The 12246-nt window shown below is 40.3% G+C and overlaps 1 protein-coding gene across 4 annotated transcripts in view; it reads right to left on the bottom strand.

Annotated features, from left to right (window-relative positions):
* Positions 1–12246, bottom strand: part of PSME4 (proteasome activator subunit 4) — a 97069-nt gene that overhangs the window by 63768 nt on the left and 21055 nt on the right. For all 4 annotated transcript variants that reach the window (XM_064277088.1, XM_064277090.1, XM_064277091.1 and 1 more), the window contains exons 4-7: positions 6258–6302; positions 4250–4399; positions 2976–3039; positions 1993–2067 (exon numbers count right to left, since the gene is read on the bottom strand). In XM_064277088.1, the coding sequence (XP_064133158.1) occupies positions 1993–2067; positions 2976–3039; positions 4250–4399; positions 6258–6302 (334 nt within the window). The remainder of the gene's footprint in view (positions 1–1992; positions 2068–2975; positions 3040–4249; positions 4400–6257; positions 6303–12246) is intronic.

Here is a 12246-nt window from a genome sequence, read left to right as displayed (position 1 = left end):
TGTGGATATGAGGTGTCTGCATCCATATCCAAATCAGACAAAATGAGATTTTAACAGATATATGATGCCAAACGTAGATCCTGTTGTAAACAGGAAGATCTTTCTGCCTCCCTGAGTGCACATAAAATTCTTTTTCCTCAGCGCTGACCCCATGCCAAGACACACAACAGCACCACCCTGAGTGTAAATATTTTCTAAACGATTCATTTTCCTCTCAGAGTTTTAATACTGACTTGACTTTTTTCACTAAGAATCTATATTTTAATCTTTCCTTTAATAAATGTATTTCAAGACAATTAAATGTATATTTTAAGTCTGTCACTGCCAACAGATAGGGGCCTGGGGTGGGGGGAAGCTATTTCTCCTCCCCACTTAGTTTCTAGCAGCAGAGGAAGGCAGTACCAGCAAAGATGAACAAACAACCTGCCTTCTGGCTCCCCAGCCCTGCTCTACTGTCAGTGGGCAGCAGAACCAGCCGGCTGCCCCAGCCCTGCTCTACCGTCAGTGGGCAGCAGAACCAGCCGGCTGCCCCATCCCTGCTCTACTGTCAGTGGGCAGCAGAACCAGCCGGCTGCCCCATCCCTGCTCTGCTGTCAGTGGGCAGGAGAACCAGCCGGCTGCCCCATCCCTGCTCTACTGTCAGTGGGCAGGAGAACCAGCCGGCTGCCCCATCCCTGCTCTACTGTCAGTGGGCAGCAGAACCAGCCGGCTGCCGCATCCCTGCTCTACTGTCAGTGGGCAGCAGAACCAGCCGGCTGCCCCATCCCTGCTCTACTGTCAGTGGGCAGCAGAACCAGCCGGCTGCCCCATCCCTGCTCTACTGTCAGTGGGCAGCAGAACCAGCCGGCTGCCCCATCCCTGCTCTACTGTCAGTGGGCAGGAGAACCAGCCGGCTGCCCCATCCCTGCTCTACTGTCAGTGGGCAGCAGAACCAGCCGGCTGCCGCATCCCTGCTCTACTGTCAGTGGGCAGCAGAACCAGCCGGCTGCCCCATCCCTGCTCTACTGTCAGTGGGCAGCAGAACCAGCCGGCTGCCCCATCCCTGCTCTACTGTCAGTGGGCAGCAGAACCAGCCGGCTGCCCCATCCCTGCTCTACTGTCAGTGGGCAGGAGAACCAGCCGGCTGCCCCATCCCTGCTCTACTGTCAGTGGGCAGCAGAACCAGCCGGCTGCCCCATCCCTGCTCTACTGTCAGTGGGCAGCAGAACCAGCCGGCTGCCGCATCCCTGCTCTACTGTCAGTGGGCAGCAGAACCAGCCGGCTGCCCCATCCCTGCTCTACTGTCAGTGGGCAGCAGAACCAGCCGGCTGCCCCATCCCCGTCCCACTGAAGCTCTGGGGGTGACTCTGCTGCAGGTGAAACAAAACCAAAGAGGTGACGCTAAGGGACACTGCACCTCGATATGCTCTAGCTTTAGCCACTCTAAGCAAATACACGTGGGCTACAACGTGGGGGGTGCCCTAGAACAGCAATCAAACACAATACACGAAATTACTGGAAAGTATGACTGTACGGAACACTGGATAATATACTTCATACTTTCCAAATTACCCACTCTGAGGCTTTCGGTTCATGTCCGGCATACGTAAGAGAAAAACCACACATTTATGATGCCTTGCTTGGCATGGGAAACCCTGGTGGCATCGTGGTTAAGAGCTACAGCTGCTAACCAAAAGGTCGACAGTTCAAATCCGCCAAGGGCTCCTTGGAAGCCCTATGGGACAGTTCTACTCTGTCCTACAGAGCTGCTACGAGTCGGAATCGATTCAGCAGCACTGGGTTTGGTTCTTGGGGTGCGTGTCATGGCCAACTGCTTTTTGAAAATAAATGACCCATCCCTGTAAATTACTTTTTTTACATATAGGTTTTTACTAATGGCCAAAAAATATTTTAGGTGATGTCTGAAACCAGCATATAAAATACACGTCTCCTTAATAGCATAAAGTTGGTGTCCGTGCTGTTGTATGTTCTATGTTCAAATGTTCTCATTACCTTTGGTACATATGGATCCCAGTCTATGTACCCTATATTATCTGTAGCCAATCGAGCAAAGAGATTTACTAGTTGCTGAAAGTAAAGAAAAAGAGGAAAAGTTAAGTAAATGCATTTGTTGTTTGCCACTTTGCTATGACTTGGTTCTTTTTCCTTTTGGTGAAAATATACACAACAAAAAAGATATGCGCACAACAACTGAAACACATATAGATCATGCCCCTCCCTGCTCACACTCTTCACGTCGGGTACGATTCGGTTTCTAAGTGTCTCAGCCCCGGCCCTTATCCATTCGTTCTTTCCCAGTCACCTGCACAGCTTATTTTGACATGTGGTTTATGACCTCGTTTTTAAACCCCCCCAAACTTAAATTTTGATCTATGTGGTCTATTTAAAAGCAATGGCAATTCAAATGTTTCTAAAAAGGAAGTGACAAAAAATCTGCAATACAAACAGAAAAAAAATTGTAGTCCAAAAGGACACAGAAAACACCTACCATGTGTCCGGCACCTTGTTGGTGTGTGCACAAGGAGGAAGACAGGGCTTACATTTCAAAGGGTGCAGAAAACACCCGCCATGGGTCCAGACCCTGTTGGTGTGTGCACAAGGAGGAAGACAGGGCTTACATTTCAAAGGGTGCAGAAAACACCCGCCATGGGTCCAGACCCTGTTGGTGTGTGCACAAGGAGGAAGACAGGGCTTACGTTTCAAAGGGTGCAGAAAACACCCGCCATGGGTCCAGACCCTATTGGTGTGTGCACGAGGAGGAAGACAGGGCTCACGTTTCATGCATTTTGCAATACATGGGTACACTCCTGGGTCTGGAGAAAACCAAAATAAATGAAATGCCTACTTCCCTTAGGACAGAGTAAATAAAATGAAGAAGAATGGGTTACAACGATGCTAACAGCTAATCTTAGGGATCGGAGTTACTCATCAAAATAATCTATTTCCAAACCAAAAAGTATGAGAGTGATACTTACCCCCTCCCACTGTGGGAGATTTTGCACTGAAACCCAAAGGCCAATTAATTCATCGAACCAAAGTCTGAAGAAGAAAAATGTTGTTATGAATAGCAAGTGATTTATAAAAAGTGGTTCAAAGCCAGGTATCCTTTGTATTTTTTTTTTAATCTATTATTCTTACTGATAACTATATAATCTAGAAAAAATAATACCGAAGTTAAAAACGTAATGGAACAAAGGAGTTCTTCTTGTCTGAACAGTCCCCTTTCAATTTATTTATGCTAAAAGAGTAATCTCATTTATTAAATTTCTACTTCATGGTTAACTATTGTCCATGCCTATGTAATACCTGTCTCTCTGTTTACCCTTCCTTTCCTCTCCTCCGCCTTCTTCCTTTACTGTAACTGCCTGTTCTGTAGCTCTCCTTTACCTTTTTCCTTTAATAAGCCCATTACGCTCATTAACTAACACTATTATAGCAAATGTTCCACGAAAGAAATTACCAGCCACCAAGTGCCAGGGACAATTAAATGAAGGAGAAGGAAATGATTCCAAATTGAAGAAAATGTAGGGGCAAAAATGTGGGAATACCATTTTTTTTTTACAAATGTCAAAGAAACTAAAGTATTTAAAAACTTTAAGTTAAATTAACATAACCCAGTGACATATGGCTATATAAAAAAATCTGTTTAAAAAAGATTTAGCCATCTCACTAGAGAAAACCTGGGGAGAAGGAAAAAAAAAAAAAAACTAAGCATGAACCCTCAACACAGTGATAATTCACTGTTATTCTTCCAGTTTTTTTTTTTTTTTTTCTTTTTTCGTAAAGGTACATCCGAAATATTTTGCTAGGAAGTACGCCATTCTACATATTTTGTATTCTAGGACTTACTAAATGCTGACCGTCATCTAGAAAAATAAACAGTTCCTAAAAACAGTGCCAAGACTAGACCGAGTAACAAATAGAGTGTAAAAATGCCCATGGAAAGAGCTAAACCCAAGTTTTAGAAAAACACCCTTCATTCTCTTAAACGTTATGCAGTCTAACATTTCTATCACTGCCTACTTACTGATACTACTTTTTGTTTTCATTATCCTTTCTCTCTCTGTTCTTATCTGGTTTGACAAGCATTCTCTCTAACTTACAATCTTATGTTTTAACCTTCATACACATGAAGATAACACAATCACTGAATCTGTAAAAACTTTAAATTTACTACTGCTTTACTAGTTTGTATATCTGTATTTCCTGCTGTATTCTAGAATTCCTTAAGAGATATATACATACTTACTTAAAACCTTTATGGTGAAGTTCTGGAGGAAGGGAGGTAGGAAGAAATATTTCAAAGTAGGTGATGGCCTTCTGCATTGTCACATCAAAAGGGCACATTAAAGGCCGCCATTCCTCCAGCATCTCAGCTGTGGCATCTGCTGGAAAATACCTAGTGAAGAAGACTTTCACTGTATCTGATCACTGGCTACAAACTTTATAACAGAAATCAATGACTGACGAAAACGGGGGGGATGGATTTCACGATACAGCACACACTACAAATACAAATGCTGAGTAGTCTATAAAAAACCCGTTTTTATAACACTAAAATAAACGCCCCTGTTACACTAACAAGGTGAATTCTCTTTTTATCTCTGGAACGTAAAATTCCTATCAAGTTGATAAAACTTAGATAAAAACAGTCATTCAAATCACTAAGTTAAACATTTTTTTCTTTTTTTGTGCCACATAATAGCAATAGAAAAAAAAATCTCGTCATGTAGAATCCAGCCTATTGAGAATTGGATATTCAGGGAAGTGAGAAAAGAGAGCATCCGCCCAAGAACATCCAGGTCCAGGAACCTTCAGGCCCCTTTGGACACCGTTTAGCCTCACTGGACCACTGACCTCCTGTGGATGAGAGCGAGCTGGACTAAATAATCTAGGCCTATGGGCTCTAATATCTTCAATGCATGAACAGGCAAGGACATTCCTGGGAAAGATTCACAAAATTTAAATTTGAGCTGTGCACACACAGATAAACTAAGGTGGGTGGACACGAAGGACCCATGTATCATTAAGTGTACTTACAGGGCTTAAAAATAAGGAACAGCATATGAGAAATTCTGATTTGGGATACGACCAAACAAGTTAGGAAATCCTTTCAAATCTACTTTTAGGTTTGGCCTACACATATTATTATTCCTATGTGTATCTTTCTATGTCTCTGTTAATCAAAATCATAGTTCATCTCTTTTTTATATAAAAGATAAATTTCTAGTAACACTTCTGTTGAGCTCTCCAAGTTATTTATGTGCCAAGTCACTGTACCACAGATTAGAATTAAAAAAAAAAAAAAAAAGAGGAAGCATGAAAGAATATGTTCCGCTACCAAGGATCTCAACATAAATGTCCCTTCCTAACTTTTCTGAATTGATAAAAATCATTGTTAGCCTAAAAATTCAAACTAAAAACTTGGAGTTCTACGAATGACCTAAGAACCTTGGTGGTAACACAAGCCCCAGAGGCTAACTAACTGCTTAGCACAAGACGGCACGGTTCGTTGGTGGCATATAAATCAGGCTAGACCTTATGCTTCTTAAAAGGGAAAAATCTTATATCCTGAAAATACATTTGGCCAAGACTGAGTAGTACAGTAAATCAATATTAAATATCTGGCTTATTGAGTAACTTTGACTTATATTACAAACATGATAAAATATAAGGCTTTCTGTTCAAAAGAATTCACTGTATCCACAGCAGTAAAATGGTCTCAGAACAGCCTGACCCAAAACAATAGTTCACATACACAGAATTGGACTTTAGCTAATTAAAACAAAATTCTGGCCCTGTTCACCTTTAAACATCAAATATGGGACACTTAAAGTCAAACATACTACTGAAACAGAACTTAGAAAAAAACATATGGCCCATCGTCTTGTTATGACGCGTATTTTAATGCAATACCTACAACGCTCATTTTGGAAACTGTTTTTGATCTGAGTAACAAATGCCAATACTTTAGGACATCCTTTCAAATAAAAATGATTTAAGTAAAGTATGGTATTTTTACTTTATAATAAGTGGCTGACACAATACCACTTAAAAATTCTAAATTTATAAATGAGATCTGAAAAAATTCATCTCATGAAGTTTGCGATTATTTGTGTTCAGTGACTACCATTACAATGTCAGGAACACAAATAGTTCACTTTGTACCTTTAACTTCCTCTTCCAAGCATACCAGAGATGGAAAACAGCCCACCACAGAAACAACAAGGGTCTTTACAAATCAAGAAGCTACTTACGGTCGGCAGCTTTTCACGAGTGTTTTGAGGACATTTTCTACAGAACTGGGGGGAAAAGCCATTTGATAAATTAGATCAGGATATTTTAAGAACACATATAATTCAATTAATCAATACCTCTAAGATATGCTCATGTATTATGTGCTTGTACATTATCCGTGAACACACAACTAAGCCTTCTCTTCCATACAGATGGAACTGCAAGGATTAACTACCTGAACTCTTTAATCTACTCTTTCCCTCACCCTGGGATTTCTCTGCTATAAGCTGAAGGAGGAAATGTTAGGCGTGGAAAGGGGAGACCATTTTCAATCTTTACAAAGTAGGCAGCCATAACCACATTTATCAACACTTCAACAAGTATGCTCAGTGGCTGAAAACTTACATGACTAATTGTTATCACAGTGCTTTTACATCAAAAGACAAAGAGCAGGCATACCATGATCTAGTGTGCTTTTTTACTCAGCAACTGCCAGAAATCGGCTTTCTGTAACTAATCGTTGAGACTTCTATGACCCCCCAAGGAACGTTATTGACAGCAACCGTTTTTATCAAAAACAGCAACAGCCATCAATTTCAGTCACTACTTTAAAAAGTTGAGTAATACTAAAAACTAAGTTGTTTTCCTACTTGTAGGTGCCTCAAGTGAATATGTGAGCCGACATAACCTTTTACATATGGATTTATAATTGAATACGAGGAAATGTCAATTGACTGACACTTCTGCTTTAATGAAAAGGTCCGTGTATACACAAAGGACCAGAACAGAATATTTAAAATATTAATTAAGGCCACAGTCAACAGGGCAAATGCAAACAAACAAAAGAGCATTAGGCAATTCTGAACTGGAATCTTAAAACAATCTTGGCACTACTTACAATGTGATGTATACGTGTAAAAATAAAACAAGCCCCCAAATCTCAAAAGAAAAAAATTAATGGGTGGAAGGGGTAAATTTCAGGTAGTGCTTCCACCTGACACTTTCTCATTAAGCTTCTTGAAATTCTTAAGTCCAGAAGTCTATCCAACTTCTTTTCTGAAAGCTTAAGAACTAATCTGTGAAGAAATTTCAAGGAATAACAGAGAGCAAACCCAGCACACGGAACCGATATATTATACACTCTGGACAGAACACTGACATCACTTGTCAACCCACCGGGAGGAAAGTTAACTGAAGAGAAAACTGGGCTACAACTCGGCAGACAGATCTGAGTTCTACTGTAAAGGAATCACGGAGCATTTTCTCCGATGATCAGAAAGAACTGTTACACTTTCTCTCTCAAAAGTGTTAAGTCAGAAGTTTAGACAACATCTGATTTTACCCCGTAAAAAAGGGTAAACTTCTCTCCAGCTACATGGACAGCTCCCTGAAAACCACGACTTTCATTTTTACTTCTGGGCATTTCTGAAGTACTTATAACAAGGCTATACATCCATACACTCAAACCCAAAACCAAACCTGTTGCCGTGGAGTCGATTGCGACTCATAGTGACCTTATTTGACAGAGTAGAACTGCCCCATAGAGTTTCCAAGGAATGCCTGTTGGATTTGAACTGCCAACCTTTTGGTTAGCAGCCGCAGCACTTAACCACTACACCACCCAGGTTTCCCTGTTTACATCAGTTTATCTATTTATTTACAATATCCAATAAACACTTTCTATCAGGGGAACAAAGAACACAGATGTCTGGATCTTCTTTTAGTTTGAAGAACCCCATTTAGAAATCGATCACGGAATCAACAGGCAAGTTTTACAGACAGCCATCCAGTTCCAAGCTAAACGACAGACTGACTTAAATGCAGACTTTAAAAAGGTAATTCTGAAATGGCAAGCTATCTATCCAAGGAAATATGCAGAAGATGCGTAATTTTGCTGGCTCCTAAAATTTTGTGTTCATGTTAAATTTACAATTATTGTACTGGTTCTCTAGCACAAAAAGAGTGCTACACAGAAAACCTGCTGTTTCCACCGAGAACTTTCCTGTTCTACCATCCAATTCTCAAATAATGTAAAAAATGATTCTAGAAAGTAAATCATAAACACTGCACAGCTACGTGGTTTCTCTGGTAATTCCAGTTCCCTTCACTCTTCAGAAGAATAGGGGGCCAATTATAATAACTGATAGCTGTCACTTCGCTCATTACAGGACTAGGGTATGTGGGCATGTGAGTTAGTTCACCTAAATAAAGTCAATTATAATCCCAACCTTACACATAAGGCCTGTACCATTGGATTTACGCTCTTTAGCCAAAAAAGGGTACAATCTCTCTAACCTGTGATATCTGTATATTGACCTTTTGTGATTCTTGTAATCTCTCAAGATGAAGGGAACAATGTTTCTGTTTAAAAATAAAATAAAAGGTTAAGGCTAGATGTTACTAAACTATATTCCACTAATTTTTAGAAGGAGTGAAATAATCACTACATACCCTTCCAGTTGATGGAAATCTGTTAACACTAACTTGATAACAATGCAAAACACTGTTTTTGTTTTTGTCAAAAAGGGTCTAGGGAGTGACTACTTTTTGTGGGTGAGTTTTCTCATATCCTATTTTTTATTTCCTTTTAGAAAAGACACGTTCAGTTGAAAAGAAAGCCGCAGGATAGCATATACGGGTTTGTAGTATTGGCTCAGCAGCAGGCAGCTCTGGGTTTGAGTACCAGCTCTGTTGCTAGCAGCACAATACTGCAGCCTCAGTTCTTCCCTCTAGGTAACAGTAACGATACCCACCTCACACAAGGCTGTTATAAAAATCAAACCAGATAAGACACGGAAAGCAGAGTTATCTGGCCCAGAATCAAGGGCAATAAATGCTAACTGTAATTATCAGACCAAAACAAACTAAACTGTATTTTTGACTATATTAAAAACTGAAAATCTGTGCTTATTTTACTTTTATACTTATTAGTGCCTCTGAACAGCCATTAATTTATGATTTAGGAAATTACGCCAAAATAGGAAACTCCTCCCCCAACCACCATCTTATTTATTATGGCAGAGAGTGTCAAAAAGCTGAGTTTTTGTCCCAGTTTCAACCAAGGACTATGTGAATTTTCCTCTCTGGGCCAAAATTACCTTATGACGACTTTGATAAAATAACTGTCAAGTATGCAGAGCAGAGAGGCCTGAGGAAAGCCAGTAGCCTGGGGCTCGATTACGGAGATCTGACTGAACTCACACAGCCCTGGATGTCTGTGTCTCCTGCCTTCTTGAACTTACCTAACTATCAGGACAAAATCCACTTCTAAAGCAGAGAAAGGTACAGCACAGGACAGAGTCAGGACTGGGGTAAAGTGGATCACCCACAGCCAGCAGTGCTTTCGGCTTCACTTGACAACGCCTGAACTAAAATTTAACTTCAGAATATATATTTGCTTTTTCATAGATAAACTGGGAACTGTGCCTTTGGCATATTCTGTGCACATTTGCCTTAATCTCTTTACGACTTAATAGTAACTGGTCACACAGTATCTTTCTTCGGAAGCGTGTGCCAAACACTTCATTTTGGGGAAAAATTCAGTTTGACCTGCTCTCTTTAACTCTAAACAAATCCCACCAAAAGTCAGTCAAACATTATCCAGCTTACATCTCACCTTTCAAACCCTAATTCTGCTCCGTGAAATTGGCCAGCAGTGATTCTTCAGTCACTTCACACAAAATTAGCGCCGAGATAATTTTGTAAGAAAGGTACAAATAAATCTTCAACATCTTCATCACCGATGCAGCATTAACATTGGTTTTTCATTAAAATTACTTACAAAGAAAAAAAGTATACCTCTAGGGCAGGTAGCAGGGACTGTTAAAAAAGTACGTTTTTATGTGCATTCGTGTAAAACAAGGACACACAACTGCTGTAGGTGATGAAGGCCAGATCAAGGTGAAGGATTTTTTTAATTGTTTTTAGAAATCAGTTTTCTAAAGGAAGATTACTGTAGCACAGAGGCAACTTTTGGAAGAAACATTATCAAACTAATTAATAAAAATCAATGATTTATTCTCTAATTTCTAAGTAAAACCAGTATTTTTTAAAAAGCAAATAGAATGTTCCCCAAACATCGAATTAAAAATTCTTGTATTGCTTATTAACAAAATAACTGTAAAAACTACTTTAAGTTTTTAAGCTTCAACAGGTCCCCAGAGAAATTACTTCCATTATTCCATTAACATATTAAATTACACAGCTAGAGAGCATTCATGAGCTGCTGGCAGTAACTTCAGCTCAAAAATGTGGCCATGGGCCAGGAAATCCCAAACAGGGGTTAAGAACATGTCATTTCCATGTGGTGTGGTGTTGTTGGGTGCCAGAGTTAACATCAACCCATACCAACCATATGTGACTGAGCAGAAAGGCCTCATGGGGTCTCCTAGGTTGTAATCTTTAGGAAGCAGACCACCAGGTCTCTAGCAGCCACCAGTACTCCTGTCCATGTTGGAGGCGGGGGGGACAACTGAGGTTTTAATCGCATCTTAAGGATAAGAGCACCAAAATTCAAATGGTCCTGATCGATGGAGAAACAAATGCCCTCAGGAGCAAGTACCAGAAAAGGGAAATACTGCATTTCTCCAAGGGCAGAACAATACAAAAAATGAGAGAATATAATACTATATGACACTCTTAGGACAATACACAGAAAAGAAAGATACAAAAAAAAAAAAAAAAAAAAGTTTTAAAAGACATAAAGGAGATATCTAATGCCCAAACTATTCACGATTCAAATAAATCTTTAACTATAAGGTATACCAAAATCCAAAACACCAAATCCACTGCGATCAAGTTGATTCCAAATCATAGCAGCCCTAGAGGACGAAGTGGAGCTGCCCCATAGGGTTTCCAAGGAACGGCTGGTGGGTTTGAACTGCCAACCTTTTGCTTAGCAGCCGAGCTCTTAACCACTGCACCACCAGGCCCCAAGGTATACCAAACAACGCACAAAAACCAAATTGCTGGTAACGAAACTAAATAAACAAGTGTATACACACAGCGATTCAAACATGAGCTGTCCGTGCCCATTTGTACAAGGTGACCAGCCTGCTGCCTGTGTGGAACTGTGTCCTATTCACAGTAAGTACACAAGCCATCATTTCATGAAATAAAACCGTGCTTGTAATGCTCACAGGCTTCTCTCATGAAAAAACAGTAAGCAATTCTTATGTTGCTAGTTCACAACTGCTTACTCAGCTCCTTTCCAATTTTGATTTCCCTACTGAATAAAAACCTACGAATTCTTTTTCCAAAATAAAGTAGAAACAGAGGAGGGTGAAAAGGCTCTTTTGCCCAGGAGGCAAAAAGAGAGACAGAATGACAAAAGGAGGGAGGAAGGGATGGGGAAGTGAGAGAGGGGTGGAGAGGAGGAGAGGGAAAGAGAGAAAAATGTTTGATAATCCTTTCTCCAAACAAGAGAACCAGCTTGTCAAATCATGACTGAAATACAGGGCACTCCAGCAGGTTTCAGGAAGGGCAAACACACAAGGCACAGGAGTTTACCACTTGAAAGACAGGGAACAAATGAAACAACCTTTCACTTTTGATGATAAAAACAGTAGCTCTAAAAATAGCCTGAGCACTTTAGAGACATGCAGTCAGCTGACAGAGCTGTTTCAAAATGCGTCAGAATACATCTAAGATAAAAATACTCAAAACAGTGTATCAATTCTAAATGCATGCCCTATTAAATGGCTCTTTATAAATTAACGGTTTTAAAGAAAATGGAAAATTTTGTAATTTTACCTATTGACTGCAAAATAATTTTTATTTACTTCATTGTACTTCAAGGAAAAGTTTACAGCTCAAGTTAGTTTCTCATACAAAAATTTACACACACGTTGTTATGTGACCCTAGTTGCTCTCTCTATAATGTGACAGCACACTCCCCCTTTCTACCCCGGACTTCCTGTGTCCATTCAACCAGCTCCTGGTCCCTCCCTTTCTGCCTTCTCATCTCACCTCCAGACAGAAGCTCCCCATTTAGTCTCATGTACCTACTTG

This window comes from Loxodonta africana, chromosome 26 (genome assembly GCF_030014295.1).
Source record: "Loxodonta africana isolate mLoxAfr1 chromosome 26, mLoxAfr1.hap2, whole genome shotgun sequence".
NCBI lineage: Eukaryota > Metazoa > Chordata > Mammalia > Proboscidea > Elephantidae > Loxodonta > Loxodonta africana.
Note: the sequence above shows the minus strand (reverse complement) of the source record. Positions and strands in the feature narration are given on the sequence as shown.